Source organism: Buteo buteo, chromosome 17 (genome assembly GCF_964188355.1).
Source record: "Buteo buteo chromosome 17, bButBut1.hap1.1, whole genome shotgun sequence".
Lineage (NCBI taxonomy): Eukaryota > Metazoa > Chordata > Aves > Accipitriformes > Accipitridae > Buteo > Buteo buteo.
Window position 1 is genome coordinate 26,032,269 of NC_134187.1, and position 24,032 is coordinate 26,056,300.

Below are 24,032 nucleotides of genomic sequence, written 5' to 3' on the forward strand. Positions count from 1 at the left end.
ACTTCCTCCTTGCTGTTGGTTGTTGGTGCTGTATTTTCCCCCTCCCTGCTTAGTTTTCTGCTGGGATAGTGAGTTGAATCAGCTGGTGGGAGGGAGTGCCAGAGCGATACAAGGTTAGCAGCAGGAACAAGCACACAGAAGAGAGCAGTCAGGGAAACAACTGCAAGGATAAAGTGGAATGTCCCGTTTTCTTAGCAGCAAGTCATTGCAGTGAGCTGAAGCTGTCTTGAGTCTACTTTCCCAGACCTTTCCCAAAGTGAGGACCTTCAGAGTAACCATATCTAACGTCCCAGAAAGTGCCATTAGGAGAAGGAAGCAAAAGCAGGGAAGGCTAGAATCTATAGTAGAAAATAACAAGACATATTGAAATTTCTGGCAGTATGGTAACTTTGGAGAAATGTGGCATCCTGTTTAACCATGTGTAGCTTAAGACAACACTTTTTTGTTACCATGGGGCAGTATTAGGATTCACTATGTTAACAAAATCGGTTTTTCCTTTGGAACTAAAATGCCAGATGAGCATTAGATGTGCTTAAAATTATCTGTGCTTATGCCTCACCTACCAAATCTGTTTCTGATGCAGAATTTCAGGAGGTGATGTTCTGTGCATTTATTATTTCTCAGTTAATTTGCTCTTTTTTTACCTCAGTTGGACAAACATAAACATTAAAGAGAAGTGCTGTTTCATCACTTATGGGTAACATTAAAACCATCACTGCTTCTAGAGCAGGCGCTGTAAAAAGGACTTTGTTGAGCAGCCATTTTGTCATTACTATCTAAAGGATTTCTGTTTCATCTTCTACATGTGCCCAGTACAGCTTATGCAGTGTGCACACGCTCGCTCTCTCAACTGAGAATTGAGATTAAAAATAAACCTTTTGTGATTTTGAGTGGGGGTGCTGAAGTTCCTTGGCATGATGTTCCTTTTGTGAATATAATCCAGTTTACTTTCAAACACTATAATTATTTTTTTTTTCCCCCTGTAGGGCTTGCTATATTAAAGCATGTATTAACGCCACGTGTGAAGGCAACTCATGTAGCCATTGACACAATGAAAGACTATCTGGATGCAGTGTATGATGTGACTGTAGCTTATGAAGGTACTGTGGACCACAAAGGGCAAAGAAAACTGGCACCATCTATGACAGGTGAGTTGATGTATATTAGACATACTACACCCATATGCTTGTTAATATACAGAACCAACTTCAGGTGCTTTGTAATGCTCTGAAGGTGATCTCCACAGTGCTTCAGCCATCTTGCCATGCCTTGGTAGGGCATCGTTCATTGGTACCTAGGCTTTACAATAGTTACTTGTGACATTCCTGCCCTCTCCTTCCGTTCCTTATTCCACACAGAGAACATTTCTGTAGTCACATTCTGCATGCAAGCGCTCTTTGGCGTGAAAATCATTAAAATGAACTTGGGGCCATAGGCAGCAGGTGCCATTTACCTTCATGTTTCTTCTAGCACTGGGATTTGGCATCATCATAAATTCTCTCTTTCTTTCCCTCTACTGTGCTACGTATGTGTACATGTGATCTAATTGCTGAAATGCATGTATTTTAAAGGGAAAATGTGTAGTAGTAGTAGTATTTTACTGGCAATTTTTCAAATTGCTACACATACCCAGTAACCTTACAAACACTTCACAGCATTTTGTGCAAGTGGGCTTCAGTTGCTGTAGTATTTTAAACCACCTACAGCACCTTAAGAGAATAGTCTAAGTTAGTTTTTTGTTCCTCAAGTAATCTAACCAGAAAATAAGTTCTGGGTTTCTGCTGGCGAAAACTCTGGGACAGAGAGCTTTAGGGTTTGCTGGGTTTTTTAATTATGCTTGGTGGTGGGTTGATTTGTTTTGTTTTGTTTTTGTTTTAAAAGTAATTCATTTACCTGCCCTGTCAGTGGAGAGTCAGACATCATCTTTCTTTCCTGTTGTAGCTGACCTGTTACTCAGCCATATCTGTGCACGACTGTATATTGCTAATTGACTCAGTGGTACTTTTGAGCAAGGGATCAGTGTTGACTTTGGGAACCTGCAGGGAACTTAGCTAACTCCCCGCTCCTCAGCTGGCCCAGTGTCACAGGGACTTGTTCCTTCTGGTGCTAAAAATAGTTCATAGTGCAGCTGTTTTCATGTCACTTCATTAGTAGGTGTAACTCCTCAAGGTGGTGTAAAGTTCACATGAACTCCTTCCAGGTGCTAGTTGCTTAGAAGTTCTGGAATTGTCTGTTTTTACATTTTCACCCTGTTTAAAATTCTTCTGGATAAGTGAGCAACAAAACTGTTAATACTGTGTATTAACTCAACTCTTGTGTTGTACTGTAAGATCTTAGGATGGGTTTATTTTATGTATGTTTTGTTCCCAACAGGCATTTTTAATGGCTAAATATCAAATGGGGTTTATGATTTAACATTTTTTATTTATAATTTTCTTTTGAAGTTAATTTTACAGATTTTATTATTTAAAGTTTTTAATGTTTGTTTGGGTTTTTTTTAAATACCTTATGACCCTCTTACAGACTCCTTTGAAGACTGGGCAGCCTCCCTCTTGTCCTGTCACCCAACCCTTTTCAAAGACCCCCTTCAAAACAAATAGGATTGTTTCCCCTTCTCTGCAGCATATCTTGTTTCAGGACTTAATTATTAGGCAGTTTCAACCATTCTCATGCTGGACTTTTCAGTGCCTGATGGTTAATTAAACTATTGAACTGTCATTACCTAATGATAAGATGGCAAATGTTCAAATTCCTTGTAAGACCTCTTCACCTATTGAACCTTCTGGTTTGCATGAAGCATGATATAATTATGGAAAGGGAACCAACTGAATCTCCCTGTTGGCTGTTCCTTGTGTCCAGTGTCAAGTGGTAATCACACGGTTTGGGGTGGCTACTCCACATCCAGCCTTTTGGAGACTCCACAGCAGGCAGTCTAGGCATATCTTTCAGCCACCCTTACTGTTAGGGCTGGGGTAATTACTGTCTCAGCCTTGAGTAAAAATAAAGGCAGTAACACAGAATGAAATGCAGCCAACCAGTTGTTACCCATTACAGAGTAGATAAATGAAATATCCATCCAGGGCATTCCACGCTATTGTGGCATTCACATGTATTCCATATAATATAAATTATGTAGATTAAGGACACTTTATAAATTACAGTGTGGAACATAGTTGTCATTCTTTTAGGCCCTCCAGGCACAAAGTGGAAGAGAAACAGTTTCTGTTCTAAGAGGTCAAGATCATTTCACCATTTGTTATGCAGAAGTCCAACAATTGGTCCGTTCAGGAATATAATACAACAAGAATTGAATTACACGTTGTTATGCATTTGAGATTTTTTAGCATTATTGCTCTTTTACAGTACTAAAATGAGTTATAAAATGTCATTTTCATGTGCGCATTTCATATGAACATTTCATATTTGTGTTAGTGCTGAATGAGAATTTTGTTTTTCATTCTCATCGGAATAAAATAGCAGTGCAATCCTGGTAATTTTTAAAAGATAAGGTTGACATGTCTTTTTCAATCTAGCAACTCTGACTGAAATTTATTGCATGGAAAACAAACTTTTGATAAACACAACTTTACTGGAGGACTGTATTTCCCATAGTATGACATTTCCCATGTGAATGAAATCTGAATTCCACATGGATATAATGTGTTTCTTGAGATGCATTTTACTTTCAGTTCTATAAATCTCAGTTCTTTAGAAGAGCCTGTGCCACTTCTGGAAAAAACCATACCTACCCAGGGATATGGTCAGCTCTTAGCTGCTGTCTCCAGTAGTAAACAGAGCAGGTTAAAAGGAACATTTTGGTGACTGTGAGTAGTACTACCATGCTTTATGAGAAATTGTGTTAGTAAACTGTAAATGGGAAAAAAATTCTGAAGAAAAAATCAATTGCATTTTAAATTTTGTAATATGGAGCTCAGTATAAATAGCCTTTCTTAGCAAAATTGGATAATTTTTTTTTTTCGGTCTAGCAAGCTTAAATATCATAATGCTGACTTGCTCAACAGGATTAAAACAAAACATAGTATACTAGCAACTGGAAGATACACATTGACCATCCTTTCTGCATTAGTGCTTTGAAAAGAACAGTGAATGCCAGACACACCTGACAACACAGTGCCTTTTTAGAGCAGGCAAATTATTATAGTATATCCTTTCAAATGTGTTAAACTTTTTGTCACTATTTATGCATTTTAATGTTTTGTTGGCACTTTCCAGCTGCAAGTTGTTTGTTTTAGAAGACATCAAATTTGATTAGTCTTAGACAGGGACTAAGATTAGATTAGCTTTAGACAGGGATGTTGCTTTCTGCTGTTGCTTCACATCCAGTTGTGACCAACAGATGCAATTTTTTTCCTACCATTTATTTGTTATTCATTCCTTTTCATTCCAACAAGTTTGGATCTTGGTACGTTTCCAGTGGAAGCTTGTCCTGCACATGGCAGCCTTTCCAAAGAACAGCGATTTCCCACAAATTTCTCCCCTCTCACTACTGAAGATGGTTTGTCCAGGTCGTTAATGACAGAATGTGACGGTCCTGCTTAGGGAGGACCATGCTACTAGACAGTATTTATTTGTGGTCATTAGAATAAGATGCAAATAATGATATGGGCACTGCAGCACAGCTGAAGTACATCTCAGGTACTGAATTCTGGAAGAACTATTTAGAAGGGAAAAGGACGGGGAGAAGCTCTTCTGCTGGATTTGTTGACATTGTTTTACTACACTGTCATTAAGTAAAAAGCAGAAATAAGCTTGGGAAGAAAGAATGAGAACCTAGTTTTCCCCCTTCTGAATGAATGTCTGAAGTGTTCACATCCAGCTTTGCCTGGTGTTAAGGGGCAGGTCTCGTGGGACGTGGGAACTGTTGTCATTCCTGCACCTGAAAGAGCATTACGTACACTTCTGCATCTTTATTATTCTGCCTGAAGGCTTTAACATAACCAGATGGCATTTATCTGGCCATTGTAGATGAAAGTGTGTGTGAAATAGCAGCATGTGACAATGATAAACACTGAATAAAAATAGCAAGTACATGTAGACTCTGTCTTAAAGAAGTCAGGAATTCCTGAGAATAATTGACTCTGCTGTATATCAATTCCAGAACAAACACTTTGAAAGCATGTGTATGTGTGCATATCTGAAAATCCGTACATCACTTCGATTGGTATAATTTGAGGAGGTCAGACTGGCCTAACTTCCCTAGGGGAAATTACACTTTTCCAAATGCTTGCACTTTTGTTAGGACCCAGACAGACAGTGAAGTACAGGACAATAGAAAAGAAACTGGAGCAATAGAAAGCAGTCTTTGTCTTGACTGTGGCCCAGATTTGATCACATCCCTTGTCTTTCAAGGTCCAAAGAATGATAATAAGCACATAGTTATAGATAAGTTGAAAGAATTAAAAAACTAAATTAATAAACTGATAGTAAAACAGCCCAAAGTAAGAGTTATAGTGATGAAATGACTAATAATCTGTTCAGATCTCTGCTAGCTGTCGTGTTCTTATTGCATGAAAGAATATTGAAAAGTAAATGGCAATTATTTTAGAGCAGCAGAAGAAAGGATGTAGATTAGAACTGAGGCAGGACATCAGTATTGGTGACATTTGCATCAAGTGTGGGATGACTTCTTAACATGTATAGTGAATCCCACATCAAGAACTTGTCATTCTGCATCTCTTCAAGCAAAATTTAAGTAACTACTTTTCGTATTTCAAATTGTAAATTTTCCATTGAAATATTTGTAGGAATTTTGATAACTACACTAGTTGGCAACATAGTTCTATGATACTCTTTCATATGTTTTTCCTTTAAAGGAAAACCGTGGGTTTAGTTTGTGTAAAATATTAAAATACAACTTTTTTAATAACATGATTTCACCAGGTACCACAAAGTAAACGAACTATCATTCAGATTTAAACTGAATGCATTTTCACTTGTTGTCTGTAGGACTAGATCTGTCATTTTAGAACCCCTGTAATTTCCTATTAAAAGTAGTCTGAGTAACATGCAAATCTATCTGTTAATTTGTGGATGACTTATTTGAAATGGCACTTTGAACACAGATGTGGACATATGCATCAGTATTCTGAAGATAAGGACAGTCTGGGTAAATGCAAAGTATTTTCATACTGTAACAATTGAACATTGTGCTTCTGCTCAACAATAATGACATTTCACTGAAGAGCAGCATCAGTTTATGGGAATGTATGCAGGCCTTGCTGTTGTTCTTCATCGGACTCCAAAAATCAGAGAAAACGAAGGTCAGTCTGAGCATGAGTAGCACCTCTGTTTCTTTACCCATCTCAAAACCAGAACATGAAGATGACTGTATTTGGAGTCCCTGTAGCACCATTTCTTGTCTCCAACACCAACCAAACTGGGATGCCTAAGGAGGGAGTGGAGTGTAAGAATAAGGCAAGTGTAAATGATTCTTCCTTTTCCCAAATCACAAACACCTGTGAGTGCTGCATCTGTGTGTTAATAACACCCCCTCAATGGGGGTAATAACCCCCTTCAGCACCCCTTCGAGTCCAGAGTGTGTGTTCCTCTGATTGTAAACTAGGACCTTGTGTGTCTCAGTTATTCTCAAGCAGCTCCTGCTGAAGGCAGGTACCTGTAGCTTCCCTTTAGGAATTTGTGATTGGAAAGCACACAGTCATCAGAAAAGCTCTGCTACACAAAGAGGATTTTGAAAGTATTTACACTGGAGATTCGTAAAATTACCCTGTACCCTGGGCCTCATGCATGTGTGAGAGGAAGCATTCTGCTCCCCAGGCAGCATTTATGTACAACAGCTTGAGGAACTCCTGATCTTTATGCAATAGTGTATCTAAACCCTGAGGATAACAAAAACAACTTTAATTTCTTCACACTGTCAGGTTTGGCCAGAAATATGTTGCTGCTTTAAGAGCCTGTGTTTATTTTTGCTTTTTTTGTGCATCACAGTCCTTTTCTTCTAACTCTGTTTGTGGTACTATTCTGTGTTTATGAAAACAGACTGGCTGAAGGAAAGGCAAAAACATCAATATTCACAGTACTGGCATAGCTCCTAACAGATCCTGTTTATTTGCTAGAGAGAGCATTGTTTTGAACTGGTCCAATCCTTGTATCTTTTCTTGCCCCCCCCCTTTTTTTTTTAATTGCATAGTTCAATGGGGTTTTTTCCACTTCTGAAACTTTAAAAATGTTCCAAGGAAGACACAGATATCTCCTAAATTTGCTCCTTTTCAGTTAACCAGTGATGGGATACCCTTTAGATGTAATCCACAGACCTACCCTGATCCAGGATCTGCTGCTGGCAGCCTATTGATCAAAACTGTTACAGTTTTGTAGGAAACCTCCTGCTGACTTGGCCAACATGCAATATTTACAAATTGTTGTAGACCAGTACAAAGGCCAGAATGCATCTGTTAAAATAACAGATTAAAGCCACTGGAAGATTGTTTCAGTGAACTATAACATGCAAGTACTATAGGTCTTCACCAAATACCATCTTGTTTCAGCAAGACAGCTTACAATGACACTCCACTGCTCTTCAGTGCCAATGCCAGTATAGAAAACTGTATGTACCATTTTCTAATAATAATTTTTAAAGATTCTTTAGATGTGGGCATCTTCAGGAAGGTACAGAAATATGATTATTTACCCTTGAATTTGAAGGATTTGTTGAGCTGTAGCTCTTACCTGCCATCTTCAGGATTTTTTAATATTTTTTTTTTTGTTAAGCTGTCATATTCTTCCCTGTGCTTCCCTTCTCCAAACTAAAAATTCGGCCTTTTTAATCTCTCCTTGCTTGTAATGCAGGTGTTTTTTCTCCTTAAATGTTTTAGGTGGCCTTCTCTGAGTCCACTACATCCTCCTTCAGATACAGAGACCAGAACTGCACATGGTATTTAAAATGTGGATTCACAATCTTTTTATATATCTGAAAAATGACTCACTGCCCTGTTCTCAATGTGTTTGCTGATGCTGCCCAGTATTTGGGGGGATTTGGGGCTGCTGCTGCACAACTGAGAGGATGGTTTCAGAGAAAGGTCAGCAACTCCCAAATTGTAACCACCAGTTACAAGTTAAGCATCATGTAATCAGGGTTTCAGTTGTTTTTTCCCCAGGTTTGTTTATGCTGAAGTTCGGCTGCCACATTTTCACCCTGTTTGCTCAGCTTTGAGGTCCTTTTGGAGTCCAGCCAGCGTTTGACTACCCAAAACAGCTTAGGATCTTCTGAAAAAGACATGACAAACTGGAGGGTTCACTGTTTGCTCCCTTCTTCAGCCTATCAGTCATGACAGAATGAAATGAGTCCTAGCATCAATCCCTGGAGGACCCCAGTTGCTGGGTCTTTTCCATCCTGAAAAGTGACCATTAAGTCCTTCCATTTGCTTCCTCTCCTTTAAGCAGCTTTTGGTCTATAAAACATCATTTCCTCTAATCCCATGGCAGCTTAATTTCTTTAATAGCCTTCAGTGTGGAACCCTATCAGAGGCTTTATGAAAATTCAAATATATCATGTCCAGTGAATCCCCTTTATCCGCCTGCTCCTTGACACTGTTGTAGATATCCAGCAAACTGGTGAGACAGGATTTCCCTTTACAGAATCCACGCCAACTCTTTTCCAACAGACTGTGATTATCTCTGTGCTTAGTGATCTTATTATAGACCCTGCTATCTTACCCAGGGATGTAAGACTCTTTGGTTTCTATTTCCCAGCATCATCTCTAAAGTCCTCGTTTGTAGAAGGGAAACTCCCCATTTTTCTGGCACAATGGCTGTTTGTGATGATAGGTTACACATCTTTGTTTTTAAATTCCACATTTAAGAGCTTTTGGATGAATGCTGTCTGGTCTTGGTGACTTCCTGACATCCAACTTGTTTATTTAGTCTAATACTTTCTGTCTGTTTACTTATTGATCTAGTTCCTTTGAGTGATCTGGTACAAAGAATGCAATGGGTGTAGGAATCAAACATTTTCAGCAAGAAAGAATAATGCAAACAAATAGTCGAGCTTCTCTTGCATGGGCTTATACTTTACCATGAGTGCTGCTCTTCACACCTTTGTCATCCAGCAGTCCCACCACTGCCTTAGCTGGTTTACTGCTTTTAATACATTCAAAAAAGTTAAAATTGTTAGAGCATCCTTTGCATTTTTCAAGTTCCTTTTTAGTCCTCTTAATTTTATGTTTATATTTGGCATGAGCGGTTTTGTGTCTTTTCCTTATTTGGACAAGCTTTCCATTCCTCAAAGAGGAGAAGGTAGGAGTATAGTGGTAGCCTCCTTAATTTTCCCATTATGCCATACAGGTGGGTTTCAGACCCACCCAGACTTTTTCTTTTGCAGTGTTATACATCTTTTATGTGGGTTTCTAATACAAGTTTTTCTGGGGTTTGGTATTGAGGGTTGTTTTTTTTTACAGCCTCTAGGCTGCCTCCTTTTGGACTGTTTCTTTTAGGGTGTTTTGACAGTTTGCCTGGTTTTTTCCCCCCCTCATTACATAGTTCCTTTAATTCTGCATTTGTGTGCTGGATTCATTAAGACTCTTTCTTGTGGGTTTTGCTACTAGTTGTTCCAGGAAACAATCTCTTTTTTTTTCCTCTGGTGTTTTTGTTTGGTTCAATGGTTTGTTCTGTTTTGGTTTGGGTCAGTTTTGGGTTTTTTCCCCTCTACACCTCATTGTGATGAAGCATCGATGCAGTTTGATAAAGGTAGCTGGAATCTCACACTCTTGCTATCAGTCCTGAACTTGCAGCTCTCAGTCTGGCTTCACAGTTTCTGGTCACTATTATCAAACTTAACAAGAAGTCATTTAATATATCTAATATATATTTTATTAGAGTCTCGGATTTCCATCCACATGGATTTTATTGTGCTTCTGTCTCCTTATTATCTAAAGCTATTATACTTCATATAATCCTTCATGGATGCTACCATTCCCTCACCTGTACATCCTAGTCTGTCATTCCTATAAATTTCATAGCCTGATAACATTGCATGCTCCTTCAAGGCCAGCGGGACACCTGCCCTAACATGGGCAATCTCTTGGTGCCAATAATTCTTGTTCTGTCTTCATGTTTAGGCTTCTCATATTGGTACAGAGGCACTTCTGAATTTTGCCCTCACATTGAATTTTAGCCACATCCACCTCATATGTTACGTCCATCTGAACAGATGCTTTTCCTGACCTTCAACTTGCCCCAACTGCCAGCTGAAATGCTAACTTTTTCAGTTTTCATTGCCAGCAGCCTGGCTTAATAATGATTCAGGCGTATCCCATTTCTCATCTCAAAAGGTTCCCCAGCTCCTAAGGTGCTTACTTCCTATGCTGTGCCCCTCGTGCATGAGTGGACTCTTTGTGTGCATCTCAGGTCTTGCACAGGGGATTGGCAGTATTTATGAGTGCTATTCCTCAGGTCCCAGGCTTGTCTCCTGGCTGCAGGCTTCAATTTAGCCTGCAGAACATCCCCTCCATGCTCCCCTGCATCAGCAGTACCAGCAGGTACTGGTGGTGCCTGCTCCTCCCCTGCTCCCCATGTTAACCCATCTAAACAACCTTTGCTGTACCCTGGATGTTTGCTTTCCCATCTAGTGCCACTTTGCTGTACAACTGCTTTATTTTCTTAGAGCAAGCTGTGAAATAGCTCCCTGTCAGCTCAAAGCATGAAGCTGAGAACGCAGCACTTAAATTTATGTTTGTTTTGCCAATTGATTGTTAATTTGGTGTACGAAGTAAATGGAAGTGGAGAGATGGGATTTCTTTCTTTGAGGAGGAGATAGTTTACAAACTGGTTTGGTGGCTGAACATTTAAGTCCAGACTAATGAAAATTTAAAAAGTGGAGAGAGCATCCACAGTTCAGAGAGGATGCTATCATGGTTTTGCCTGTAAAACTATACGCACCACAACATGCAATGTTCTGTTACTGAAGAGACGTATTCTTACACATTTGAAATACTAGTTACTTAGGATAAATATACATTATTCAGATTTCAGTTTCCTGTGATACCACTTTCAGTTTATTACAAACGTTACAGGAATCTGTTAAACAGGAGAGAATTGGGGTCTCTTTAAGTAGACACAACTATATCAAGCTTCAGTTTGTCCTTTCTTAATTTTGAAGGACTTTGGCAATAATTACATTGCAGTAGGAGAGCTGATGTAGGACGTTGAAATCTGAGCTACTTTATTGCTGTTGTATTTAAAGTGCATATAAAAATAGACTTCATTAGTAATTGAAAACTGGAATATCTATTTAAGTGTAATGCCACTGTCACAACTTTCTTAAGGGGCAAGGCAAACAATTTGGAGTGATGGAATGAACTGCTATGGTAGCATTAAGGGGAAGGTGGTCTGAGGCCACTTGTATGCCCCTTCTCAGTAACAGGTATGTTTATGCTTTGGAGCTTTTCTCCTTCCCTCACTTTCTCTGGTAATGCTGTTAATTCAAAACAGAATTAATTGGCTTTTGAAGGTGAGGAGTTGAAACTGGTAGAATTTTGTGGAAGCCCCAGTGAGCAAAACACCCTCCCAAAACATTCATTTGCAATTAAAAACTCTCTGGATCCAGTTCCTTTCCTGGAGGCTGTTGTACCCCATTCATTAATCCTAATTCTGCACTGAATCCTTCAGTCCTGTGTTAGGGTGAATCCTGTCCTGCAGAAGGAGGGCCACAATGTCACAGTTTAAGAACAAAAAATGCTCGATCCACTTTATAATTTTCAATTCCTTCCTTCTGCTGTGGTTGGTCACTAGAAGCATTATAAACATTCTGCACTTGTATCTGTTATTTAGCCAGATAGAATGTTTTATTAGGAAATTATCTCCCACACGAAAGTCAGTCCACTTGGCTCCCACACAAGTTGTTAGTGTTCATTTAACCCAAATCATACTTGGTTCTTGATTGACTAATGCTGTCCCCAATATAATGTTTGATTATAATGCATCATTTGCACTTATGTTTTATCTTTTGAAGGAAAGTTCAGGCTTGCTTTGTCCTGCTGTTAATTACAACAAATTCTGCCACGTTTAGGGATCTGAAAAGCTTGTCAGATGTTGGCCTTAAGGGCTAGTGTCCCTGAAGTTGGATGTAATTTGCACATAATAAATTGCTTGAATAAAATTTTGTTTCTTAGCTTAATTACTAAGTCCTTTGGGAGTTAAGCTAATATGAAATTAAGGGTCATGGGAGCACCGCAAACCTTTAGAGGTTGTGGTGATAAAATCCAGCTGTTTCTTCTCAAAAACAACCTCTCGGTATGTTGTTCTTATCCACTGGTGTTCTTACGTGATTGCAGTGACATTGTGCATCTAAAAAAAAATAAATTGGATTAGTTGTGTTAAACCATGACATGAATTGGATAATTAAAGACTAGTCAGATTCCCTGACTAGCTTGATTGCATGCATTATGATGTCATTTGCAGATGTCCTAGATGCCCAGGCTTTGGATAAAATGGCCTTGAATCAATGGGTGGGTGTTGTGGTTTAAGCCCAGCCAGCAACAAAGCACCACGAGGCCACTTGCTCATTCCTCCACCCACAGTGGGTTGAAGAGAAGAAAGTACAAAGAAAAGCTTGTCGATTGAGACGAGGACAGGGAGGGATCACTCACCACTTATGGTCACGGGCAAAAGACAGGCTCAACTTGGGGAAGAAACAAAATCAATTTAATTTACTACCAATCAAATCAAAACAAGGATAATGAGACATAAAACCAAACCTTGGAACACCTTCCCCCCACCTCTCCCTCCTTCCCAGCTCAACCCCACTCCCGGTTTTCTCTCCCTCCTCCCCCCAGCGGCGCAGGGGGACGGGGAATGGGGGTTGGGGTCTGTTCCTCACACCTTGTCTCTGCTGCTCCTTCCTCCTCAGGGGGAGGACTCCTCACTCGGCCCCTGCTCCACCGGGGGGTCCCTCCCACGGGAGACAGTCCTTCACAAACTTCTCCACCGTGGGTCCTTTCTGCGGGCTGCAGTCCTCCAGGCACAGCCTGCTCCAGCGCGGGCTTCCCCCTGGCGTCCCGGCCATCTTGGGGGGCATCCATCCCCCTGCTCCGGCGTGGGCTCCTCTCTCCCCGGGCTGCAGGTGGGCATCTGCTCCCCCGCTCCCCTCCCTGGGCTGGGGGGGGACAGCCTGCCGTCTGGTCTCCCCACGGGCTGCAGGGGCATCCCCTCCTCCCCCGCTCCTCCTCCCCTCCTTCCTCACTCCCCTCGGGATCTGCACAGGGGTTCCTCTCCCATTCCCATCCCCTCACTCCCGGCAGGTTTTTTCCCCTTCTGAACTCTGTTCTCCCAGAGGCGCTACCGCCGTCACTGACGGGCTCGGCCTGGGCCAGCGGCGGGTCCGACTCGGAGCCGGGGAAGCTTCTGGCAGCTTCTCACAGGAGCCGGCCCTGCAGCCCCTGCCCTGCGACCAAAACCCCGCCACACAAACCCCAAAGAGCAGGAATCATGACCCTCTCTAGGGGAGCACCTGCGGTTGCAGATCACACAGCCTTCGGCGAGGCTGTACTAAGTCTCAAACTGCAAGGGAGAGGAAGGCAGTGGAGAAGAGCATTGGGATTTACAAAGGTGGGAAATTAAGATGAAGTTTTATGATCTTCACGTATGGGGACTCGGTTTAGACTGGTTGAAGAAGCCTGGTGTGGGAAGTAGTAAGAGTCGACTTGGATAGGAACTTGGGCATAAGGTAGAAAACCAGCAGCAACGCTCAGATATTTATAGAGGGTTTTTTGCTTTCTAAGCAGATGTGTAGAGTAGCTACATTTCAGCTTTGGTGGGAGAAGGTGTGTCTTTTGAAATACTTAGGTCTTATTCCTGTTTTGTTAACTAGAGCTTATTATTGATAATATACTCTGTTGCTGTCTTTGAATGACCAAATAATTTTTTTTAAAGTAGCATAACATTAGTTTTAAAAATACCATATAACTATTAATAATGCTATCTCATCTAACTTAGAATTTTGCCTGGTTTATAATTTTCCTTGATAATTTATAACTGAGATTAGAAATAACATCAGGAAAGAGTTGTTTGTTCCTATACAGAATAACCTATGTGCTGTGAAGCAAAACAAACGTATGCTATACAATGCACAGAATGTTTCAAACATCTCTTAAAGCTAGATCTTCAGCCCCAGCTGAATATGCATAGCATAGATGGTTTTTATAGGAGTCTACTACAAAAAAGACCATATCATCTGGCTTTCAGGCATTTGTTTTCTAGATACGGTTTTGCATATTTTTAGAATGTTCGACTTAATAGGTAATGCCACTCAAAAAGAGGATTTGTACATCAGTGAATATTATAAGCATTTAAGACATGGATAATACATCTGTCATTTTAAAATATTAATAGTATGCTTTTAGATGCTCATATAGTGAATGACCTTCAGGTAGTGGCCTGGATAGTATCCTCAGAGAAATAGTTCTGGAAAATCCTTTCTTCCCATTAAAAGCAAGAGGAAAAACCTGCTTTCAGATACATGAACGCTGATTTCTTTGTGGGTAGTAAAAGCGTTACACATAAACCTGAAGACAACATCTGAACAAACCATCATTCTGAACTACTTAACTCCTGCCATCTAATAGCTGTAGCTGGGAGACGGTTTTACCACAAACTTTTTAGCGACAGTTGTATTTGCTACTCCATGGCTAAAAGGTGGACTTGTTTCTGGTTAGAGCCCTCAGCCCTTTCTTCAGTTGATGGTGTGTGGGCCATGTTGCTCCCTTTACGCTCCAGTGCCATTCAGTGAAGGGGTCTCTTTGCCCGAGGACTAGACAAAACTGCACACAGCAACTTACAAATTTCTGCATCAAAATGCCGTAAGACTTTCCTGATCTCTTTATCTCTTCTTCTTCACTCCCCCTCTACAAGCACACAAACACATTTGCATGAACAGGCTTTTAAAATTCTTCAAGGCAATTTCTAGCATGTGATAAGGCTTGCTTTTACAACAAAGTCTTTAAAAATCAATAATCCTGTAAAGAAGAAAAACAAATAGAGGGATGTCTGCTTTGACAGATAATAATAAAGATGTACATGCAGTAACAATTATTTTGCACAGTCATTCCTCAAGATACCCTTAACGGTTATGGGTCAAAGTCTTATGTACATCTGCACTGCTGTCCAAAAAATGTCAACAACCTGAAGGGACCACCCAGTCTGTGTTACATTTGTTGCCTGTCTGTATTGTAGGAAGGCACTTCTAGTCCCTTTTCCAAATATGAAGATTGTCCAGATTTCTAAGGGCTTCCACATTCACATCATGCATCTCTGTACAGGGATGCTATGGTTACTGCAATACCTTTTGCTACTGATAAATGCAAATGATTACTAATACATAAATACTGGTGGGTTTTTCATTCCATGTACAGTATTTTTACCACTTGTTAGTTGTAAGAAATCCCACACGGGTGTTTGAGTAATGGAGTTTTGTCTGTAATTAACACTTGCTAGCTAAATTTTTCTAGGGACAAATAGGGGAAATGGGGGAGGGGGATTGCAATAGGGCTGTCTAGAGCTTTGTAAGACAGAAGAAAAATGAAGGGATGCAAAATGGAAAGCAGAATTTTGTTCTGAGTCTTTTGCCCTGTTATACTTTTTAATTATAGGTTATCATTTAAACTGAAGCCCACTTCCTCCTGGAGATACTTTGGGAAATCACTGTCATTCTGGTTTTGTCATCCAGGAGCAAACAAAATTTACATTTCAAAAAGGACAAGCAAAGAGGATTATTAACCTTAATTAAAATTGCGGGCTGGATAACTTGATGACATCAAAGTTATTGCATCCCACACTACAGAATGAGTAGATTGTTGCTGAGGTAGAATTGTAACATTTTCAAGCACAACATTTTACAGTTAGCAAGGTGCATTTTAGGACAATTTTTCCATGCTGCACATGATAATGGGCCACCATTTCAAAACTGTGTAGGCCAGATGGCTTCTAAGTTCAGTGAAGTGCTCAGGATCCAGACATGAAGAGGGGAGGCTTTTGAGAACTGAAGTTAGATTTCCAAGGCACTTACACCTACAAGGTCAGATTTTTGGTGTATTTTAGACAAATAAATGCCCTACAGTGTTTTTGTAACTCAGTCCTGTTGTTTTGCTCTCTTTTCAGAGTTTCTTTGCAAGGAATGCCCAAGAGTTCATATTTTCATTGATCGAATTGAACTGAAGGACATTCCAGAAGAGCAGATGTATATGAGAAGGTGGCTTCATGAACGTTTTGAAATAAAGGATAAGTGAGTAGCACTATGCAGAACTTTCTGTTTCAAGAAGCTGTCTTCTTTTATCTAAGAGATATACCCATGATTTCTGTGTTACCAGCAGTGCAAGCTGTAGGGCTCTCTGAAGAGAGGTGGTGTTGGTAATCCTGTGCATATTTTGTATAATAACCTTGTGGTTAAACCTTTTGCTCAGGAGGTTGGGATTCCTGGGTTTTAGACCTTCTTTAGGCTGAAGAGCTGCACGTCCATGTTCCAGGCAAGACTCATATTCATCTGAATACCTTCCATTTATCTTCTTATAGCTGTCATGCGCAGCCAGGACTATAAGATGCCCGCAGTAGGCAAGCCAGCAAAAAGCAGTTTGATTCTAGCCTCATAATCAGTGTTAGGTTAGAGTTAGAAAGAGGCAGGTCTTGATCTAATCTCTTCTGCCAAAATTGTTTATGTATCTTCCATCAGACAGCGATTGGATAAAAACAGACGTAGCCCCAAGATCCCTACCTTCACTTGGGAAATTAGGTGAAGTAGGAGTTTCATCTGTCCATCTTTGAATCGTGGCAGAACTAAAGTGCCTGGCACCCACCAGCATCTCCAGATAAGGTCATCTGAGCATATGCAACAGATCCTGGGGCCCTTGTGCTCCGGAAGGACTTTGTGCCTAGATGTGGGATTTAAGTATTCTTTGAGAAATGATGGTTTAATCTGTCACATCTGAAGTCCGGCTTAAGGGGGCTGAATCTGTTTACTATCTTAAATCTTTGAATACATTGTGTGAGAGAGAAGTTTCCCTGGTTCTTCAGGTGTGTTCTGCTTTAAAATTATTCTGCCAGTCTCACACTCCATGGAAGTAAAACATGTTAATTTGTTCTGTGATCTTTGAATCCATGTAAAAGTTAACATGACTATCTGTAAACGTGGCACTGTTACTAAAGTGTCTTAGAAGTTCAGGATCACTAAGTAATTTTCTTCACTTTTGAGAGGAAGAAAGTCTGAATTTCATTTTGTAGACAGAAGACTGATACATAAAATAAAAGGCTGTCCAGTGTCCCTTAAGTAGTCTTCTAGTGAAGACCAGCACAACTGAACCCTGATATCTATGTCTCATTGTAGACTCCTGTTGACCAGCACAACTGAACCCTGATATCTATGTCTCATTGTAGACTCCTGTTGACTGGAACATCTTTCCTGAGACCAAAGCAGTCTGTCAGGTCAACAGAGATACTTAAAAGCCCAGAATATTCAAATCCATTTATTAATGGTTTTGAAAAATAGGAGGAAAAAAGTTACTACTGCACCAGTGGTGTAGCATTTTACACTTGCGTGTTTGGCTTCCAAAATACTTAGTGTCTTGTGAGCCCTCGTTATTTATTAGTTTATTTTATGAAGATACTTTTTCCCCCTCCTTTGGTGTTCAATGATTAACTGTGTGCTATTTTGTCCCGTGATATTGGCCAGTACTCTGGGCTTATCTGCTAAATGCTGTATGAAAAAGATTCTTTTCAATTTTTATATTCAGTGTTAAAATTGGTCCCCAAGGAAAATCTGCTTTTATTGCTTACAAGGATTCAGGTTGAGTCCTCTGACATGCAATGTTACTTTGAATGCATCATATTCTTACAGCATACTGATTGCTTGAACTTGTTACAGTTGAGCTGCTACATATTGTGAAACCATTTGTTAAATCATGTGTGTTTAGAAGCAGTTATTGGATGAAAGTAAGTTGCTTAAAACTTCTTACACTATTGTATAACTGACCATCTTCTTTTGTCTGCTTGTAGGTTACTAATAGAGTTTTATGATGCGAAGGATTCTAAAAGAAGAAATAAGTTCCCTGGGAAAAGTGTTCATTCCAAACTAAGCCTCAAGAAAACTTTGCCATCTTTGCTGTTTTTAGGTGGCCTGACTGCTAGTATGCTTCTGACAGAATCTGGAAGGAAACTTTATGTAAAAACATGGATATATGGGACTTTAATTGGCTGCCTGTGGGTTAGCATTAAACCATAAGCAGATGTTAGTCTCCAATCAGTGAAATGTGCAGTCTTTTCTTGCACATTGCACCAAACTTTTTCCTGACTTTATAGTAAACAAGTGTAAATAAAGCCTTATTGATCGAACATTGGAAATAATAGAATTTGTGACTTAAGCCTCTGTGTGGTTGGTCTGGGGAAAATAAATGTAGATTTTCAAATTTACTACTGATTTTTGCTGGAATAATGACAGATAAACCGAGTCATATGATAAATTGCTTTCCCCATGAACTAACATCCATCTCTATCTGCAGATTCGATGAAGTATGAGTTATGCATAAGGGTGTCTTAAATGGACCTGTGAATGTATTTACAGAGATTAATCTAGGGTATATATTTATTCTTCTGATATTCATGTTGAATTTTCGTTACTCTTTGGTGCATCGCAGCAGCTCAGTTGCATCTATCCCAGCTGTATCGCAACTAAAATCAAAACTTTTTTCTTTTTTTTTTTTTTATTTTGCTTTTCAGTTTTAGCTAAATACTGTGTTCTTTAAAAGGGACTATGTAAGCTGGCAAATCATGAGATGTCACCTGAAGCAGAATAAAATGTTCCTGAGAACTACGGTTCATGGGGAAGAAGCTCTGTTTATCTAGTGCATGATTTTTTATTATATTGCAGTATTAGCTGATTATTTTACATATGCAAAACATTAAATTTTACTGAGCAAACAGCTTATTTTGCGCACCCTGTATTTGTGCATAAAAGGAATGTATGCAGTATAATGAAGTGTTAAGTTTTTGTTTCTGGCCTAACCAGAGCGTAGCCTACCTTGTGTCTGCGTTATCCCTAGCGCCTCGAGAGTTTCAGCTGAGCTCACAGACCTTTCATGTGTATGTGCCATAAGCAGAAGTTCCCTGTTACCTCACGATTTTCTGGAAGCAAACTCTGTCGTTTGGGTAATGCACAGAATTACTGTAACTTCAGGACCGTAAGGGTATGGTAACGAGGAACCTTCAGATGTTCCTGCTAAATCCGAAGCATGTGCCTTTTCCTACTAATCTGATCTAGCCTGATGTTTCACAATCTGGCAGTCACCTCTGTGCTGTAACATCACACTAGATTCTCGAATCATTCTAGGCAATGCATACTGCAGTTGGATTGAAGTTACGGGGTTGATGTACACAATTTCCACAATAGACTAGTAGTGAAAGAAATGCATATCCTATCAGTATTTCACCTGCTTGAAAATATACTTCAAAAAGCAAAATCAGCAAACCCTTACTACCACAAAGTCTGCAATTCCCATGGCTGGTATTTTTGTTGGGGAAATGCTATTTCTTGATATCAAGGGAATACGCTGTATGTACAGCGATGGGGTAGGAAAGAAGATGTATTTTATCTTCTTCCATTAGGGAACTGGACTCCCTGTATCAAAATGAAAGAACTGGAGAATATTTTTATATCACACTTGCAAGCTTTAAATGTGCATCTCTCTCTAGCTTCAGTACGATTTGTCTTGCATTAGAGTCCATTGTGAGTTAAATGTCTCTTAAGGTTATAAGTCAGTTTTTCAGATTCCACCATTGCCAGTTAATTAAAGATACTGCTTTTACTGTGTGGTGGTTTTTTTACAGAGTTTTATAGAGTAATTACAGTTCCACCTTAAAATCATTCAGTACAACTTTCAGTTTGCAGTTCTGTGTCCTTCCATAATGGATTTTGTCACCAGAGTTATTTATATCGGTGATTGATTCAGGATATGTTGATGAACCATTTTAAAAACAATGACTGGGAACAATGTTGAAAAACAGTATTGTTATGAGGCTGTGAAACCAGGAAAAAAAAAGCCATTTTATGTAACAGCCAAATGTGCTCACATGTAGTTCTTCCTATTCTCAGCTGACTGTTTCCAGTGGGTATAACCAGAAGGCAGTGTTGCTATGTTAGTGTGATTTTTCAATCATGGAATGAAATTTTACTCTGACATGACTAAATTTCTTTGTAACAGCTAAGAATAACATTTAATTATACATCAAAAATAAATGCAAACTGCTTAATTCATTTGTAGAAAAATAACTGCTGTTTTGGAGATCTTAATTACCACGAAATACTGGATCTCTCTTGCTGTTTAAGTGCCAGGAATATAATTGACGCAGTGCAACAAACAAACAGGATGTTTATTTTGAACCTTATTCTCTATGTTAATCTTAATTATTTTTTTCTTGCCATTAATTTATAAAGTTTTGAAACTGTAATTTGCTGATGTATTTGGCCTTGGGAGTATCACATGCTATTTCTAAATATGCACTGATATTAACTTGAAATATTTCTTCATTAAAATACGAAGAGCCAATGCTCATTCAACTTTTCTGTCCTGTCCACTTGTTCAATTTTTTCTGCACTTTTATGTTTGTAACTTGGTTAACAGGAACTGCTTACAAAAAGGCTACACATGTCATTTTAAGTCCTTGATGGAAGGATTTCTGTGAGAAGCAGTCAATGGAAAGAAAACAACTTTGTGGGTTTTTTTCCATGCAGCTAAAAAATGTGTTAGAATTGATTTGTGCTTGTTCCAACACAACACACCGCCAGGTTGGTTGGATTGCAATAGCTTTTCACCCATGAACACCTGCACCACTTGTTGCTTGTTAATAATGTTCATTAATGTGCAGTACCCCAGTTCTGGCCAAGAATCGGGCTCCGTGGCAATAGGGCCTTGCACAGACAACGCTGGCAGAGAGTGTGGACAGACCCGGGGGTGGGAAGAGGTATTGCAAACAAACACATGAAGTATATCTCGGTAGCAAGTGCCACCTAAGTTGTAGTAATGCGTTAAACCTGAGAGGGACCTGCACCTTCAAAAACTTATTTTTCCAGCTGTATCAGTGCCTCTGGTCATAGCGACCTCCCTCCACACAAGCAGTGCTCTGTTCATATGCGTAGACTATATGTAACTTTTTATAGTTGGCAACACCAGTATTATGTGCTAGTTGCACTAAGTTATTCTTGTGTTTACTTTTGTGGAAGGAATTGGGCTAGTAAGGAAGCATTAACTTAAATAATGGAGAACACAAAAAGTGAAGTGGGACAGAAAACTAAAGCACTGAGTGATGCTACAGTGAAGAAATGACTGAGTAGGACATGTGAGGGCTGCAGCCTGCTGCAGTCTTTTGCGAACTCCTCTGAAGCATTTTCTTGGCGTAATACTCGTTTTTTCTCCTTTCAGTAGAACGTAGCATACCTGTAAAACTATTTTTAGTACTTAAAAATTTTGCCCTGATTATTTTGGCATTTTAGCTTGCATAGAATATATATACTCACTTTGGGGGAGTGAGTGGTAACTTTCAGGTTTGGATAATGAAGGGGATGAGGAGCAGGTTCGGGATTTTTGGCTTAGCGTTAAAAATGAAAAAAGAGAGTTCTCCCCCCACCAGCTCCTAATAAAAAGCACTTTTAATGGAAGTCATTTCAACCACACCCAGAAAAGCAATAGAAAACCAGTTAATAGGGTCAAGATCTTGGCACCTGCTCTGTAAAGACTTTTCCTTTATAAATATGGAAACCAGTTTGGTCCTAACCTGCAGTTCTAGGAAACTTTTTAGCAGAGTGGCTCTGATGACAGGGCTTGAAGTGAACACGGTGGGCCTTCTCTTGTCCTCATTTTCATGGTCTAGCCTGTCTCATCAGTTTGGAGGTCTCTGGTCCCAATGAAGCGTGTTGCACAATTTGCTAAGAACAAGACAAAAAAAAAAAAAAGAAGTTTGCATAATGGCAAAAGTCACACAAGTAAAACAAAACACAGAACAAGTCCAGAGAAGGAAAAGCAGTGATAATCTAATAAAAAAAAAAAAAATTAGAAACATCAGCTCCAGTCAGGCATGACCACATCTGATAGATTCCAGGGAAGATTTGATTTCTGTGCGGGGACCAATTTCCCTGTCAGCATGGTGAGTAGTTCTCCTACCTCTCCTCTTTCAGTCCCAGATCTGCAGCCCTACTCTGGACTGCCTGGTCTGTTATTTTCCTAACAAGGAGTCCCTCATCACTTTTCAGACTGATGTGAATCTTGGGTTTCCTCCATTCTCCTCCTGGACCCAAAGAATTTCCCTGTTTGTATTCAGCCTGATAAATTGCTGATGGACCACTGACACCCACCTCCTTCAAGCTACGTTCTCCTTTTGAGGACTGGCATTTGGTGGGCAAATGCCGGTGGAGAGGCTGGGGTCTGTTACTGGTGGGCTGGAAGGAGATGTTGCTGTTGAGAAGAGGTTCTTGGTAATTCTGTATTGGACATCCGAGACGGATCTCCCTCCCACCTCTGCCGGAGCGTGCTTTTCCACCGAGGGACAGTTTGCATGGCCATAAGTAAACATAAAGACTAGGCGCTACCCTGAAAAATAATGACTTGTTCCCGGGTCTTATTTGTAATGTCAAAACTTCATTAGTTATGCTTGTACAAACTATTTCACAGCCATTCCGTCTCCCTTTCATCTTGTGTGGGAACTGTTTTCGAAGGACATTTTGATGCCTCTGTTTGTGTTCCCTGCGTGACTAATTCAAACCAGAACCATTTCAACCTGTTTGCCGGCTTGGCCAAGAGATACTCCAGAGGATGCAGACGTTTAAGGGCAGAAGTTGCTGTCAGTCCGCTGGTCGGAGCTGCCAGGGTCCCCACAAAGCCTCTGCAGTAAACGAGCCCCTCGAATCCCAGTCCCACCACCATGGACTGAGACAGGCATCACCATAGAACGAAGGGTTTCAGAGAGAGGTAGGTCCTAAAACCCGCTTGAGTTGTTTGTAAAGTATCCAGGACCTGGTAGATACATCCTGGACCCTCCAGAGAGTCCCTCCGAAAGGTGGGCTGGGGCTCATTGGTGCTTTGAAGCATGGACGGACATTGAGTTGGAGGGTGATGTCCTACTTCAGGGCAGCAAAGCTCAGTCACCGCAACGGGAAGTAGGAGATACGGTCTCAACTTCTCTTGGCCTGAAGAAGACCAGAGCTACAGTATTTTCCCCACCACCCCATGTCCTCAGGGAGGTGTGCCAGTGCTCTTTTCACTCATTTGGGTGCTCTGGCAAAGGTCACAAAAGATTTCGAGATTTGTAGGGCCAGCATGACTGTAACTGGTGCCGAAGGCTGGGTACATGCATGTCTGCATTCAGCTTCAGCCCTGGGGCATTTCGGCACCCAAAATTGAACTGCTGTTTTGGGTTTGTGTGGCGGAGTTTTGGTCGCGGGGCAGGGGCTGCAGGGCCGGCTCCTGTGAGAAGCTGCCAGAAGCTTCCCCGGCTCCGAGTCGGACCCGCCGCTGGCCCAGGCCGAGCCCGTCAGTGACGGCGGTAGCGCCTCTGGGAGAACAGAGTTCAGAAGGGGAAAAAACCTGCCGGGAGTGAGGGGATGGGAATGGGAGAGGAACCCCTGTGCAGATCCCGAGGGGAGTGAGGAAGGAGGGGAGGAGGAGCCTGGGGAGAGAGGAGCCCACGCCGGAGCAGGGGGATGGATGCCCCCCAAGATGGCCGGGACTCCAGGGGAAAGCCCGCGCTGGAGCAGGCTGTGCCTGGAGGACTGCAGCCCGTGGAAGGGACCCACACCAGGGAAGTTTGTGAGGAACTGCAGCCCGTGGGAGGGACCCCACAGCGGAGCAGGGGCCGAGTGAGGAGTCCTCCCCCTGAGGAGGAAGGAGCGGCAGAGACAAGGGGTGAGGAACTGACCCCAACCCCCATTCCCCATCCCCCTGCACCGGGGGGAGGAGGTGGAGAAAACTGGGAGTGGGATTGAGCCCGGGAGGGATGGGAGGGGTGGGGGAAGGTGTTCTGAGGTTTGG

At 40.9% G+C, this 24,032-nt stretch overlaps 1 protein-coding gene across 2 annotated transcripts in view; it reads left to right on the plus strand.

The window, feature by feature from the left end:
* Positions 1 to 20,575, plus strand: part of AGPAT5 (1-acylglycerol-3-phosphate O-acyltransferase 5) — a 61,104-nt gene extending 40,529 nt beyond the window's left edge. For both annotated transcript variants that reach the window (XM_075049269.1, XM_075049270.1), the window contains exons 6-8: positions 987 to 1,148; positions 16,126 to 16,249; positions 18,013 to 20,575. In XM_075049269.1, coding sequence (XP_074905370.1) covers positions 987 to 1,148; positions 16,126 to 16,249; positions 18,013 to 18,238 — 512 coding nt within the window. In that variant the 3' untranslated portion in view covers positions 18,239 to 20,575. The remainder of the gene's footprint in view (positions 1 to 986; positions 1,149 to 16,125; positions 16,250 to 18,012) is intronic.
* The last annotated feature ends 3,457 nt before the right edge of the window (positions 20,576 to 24,032 follow it).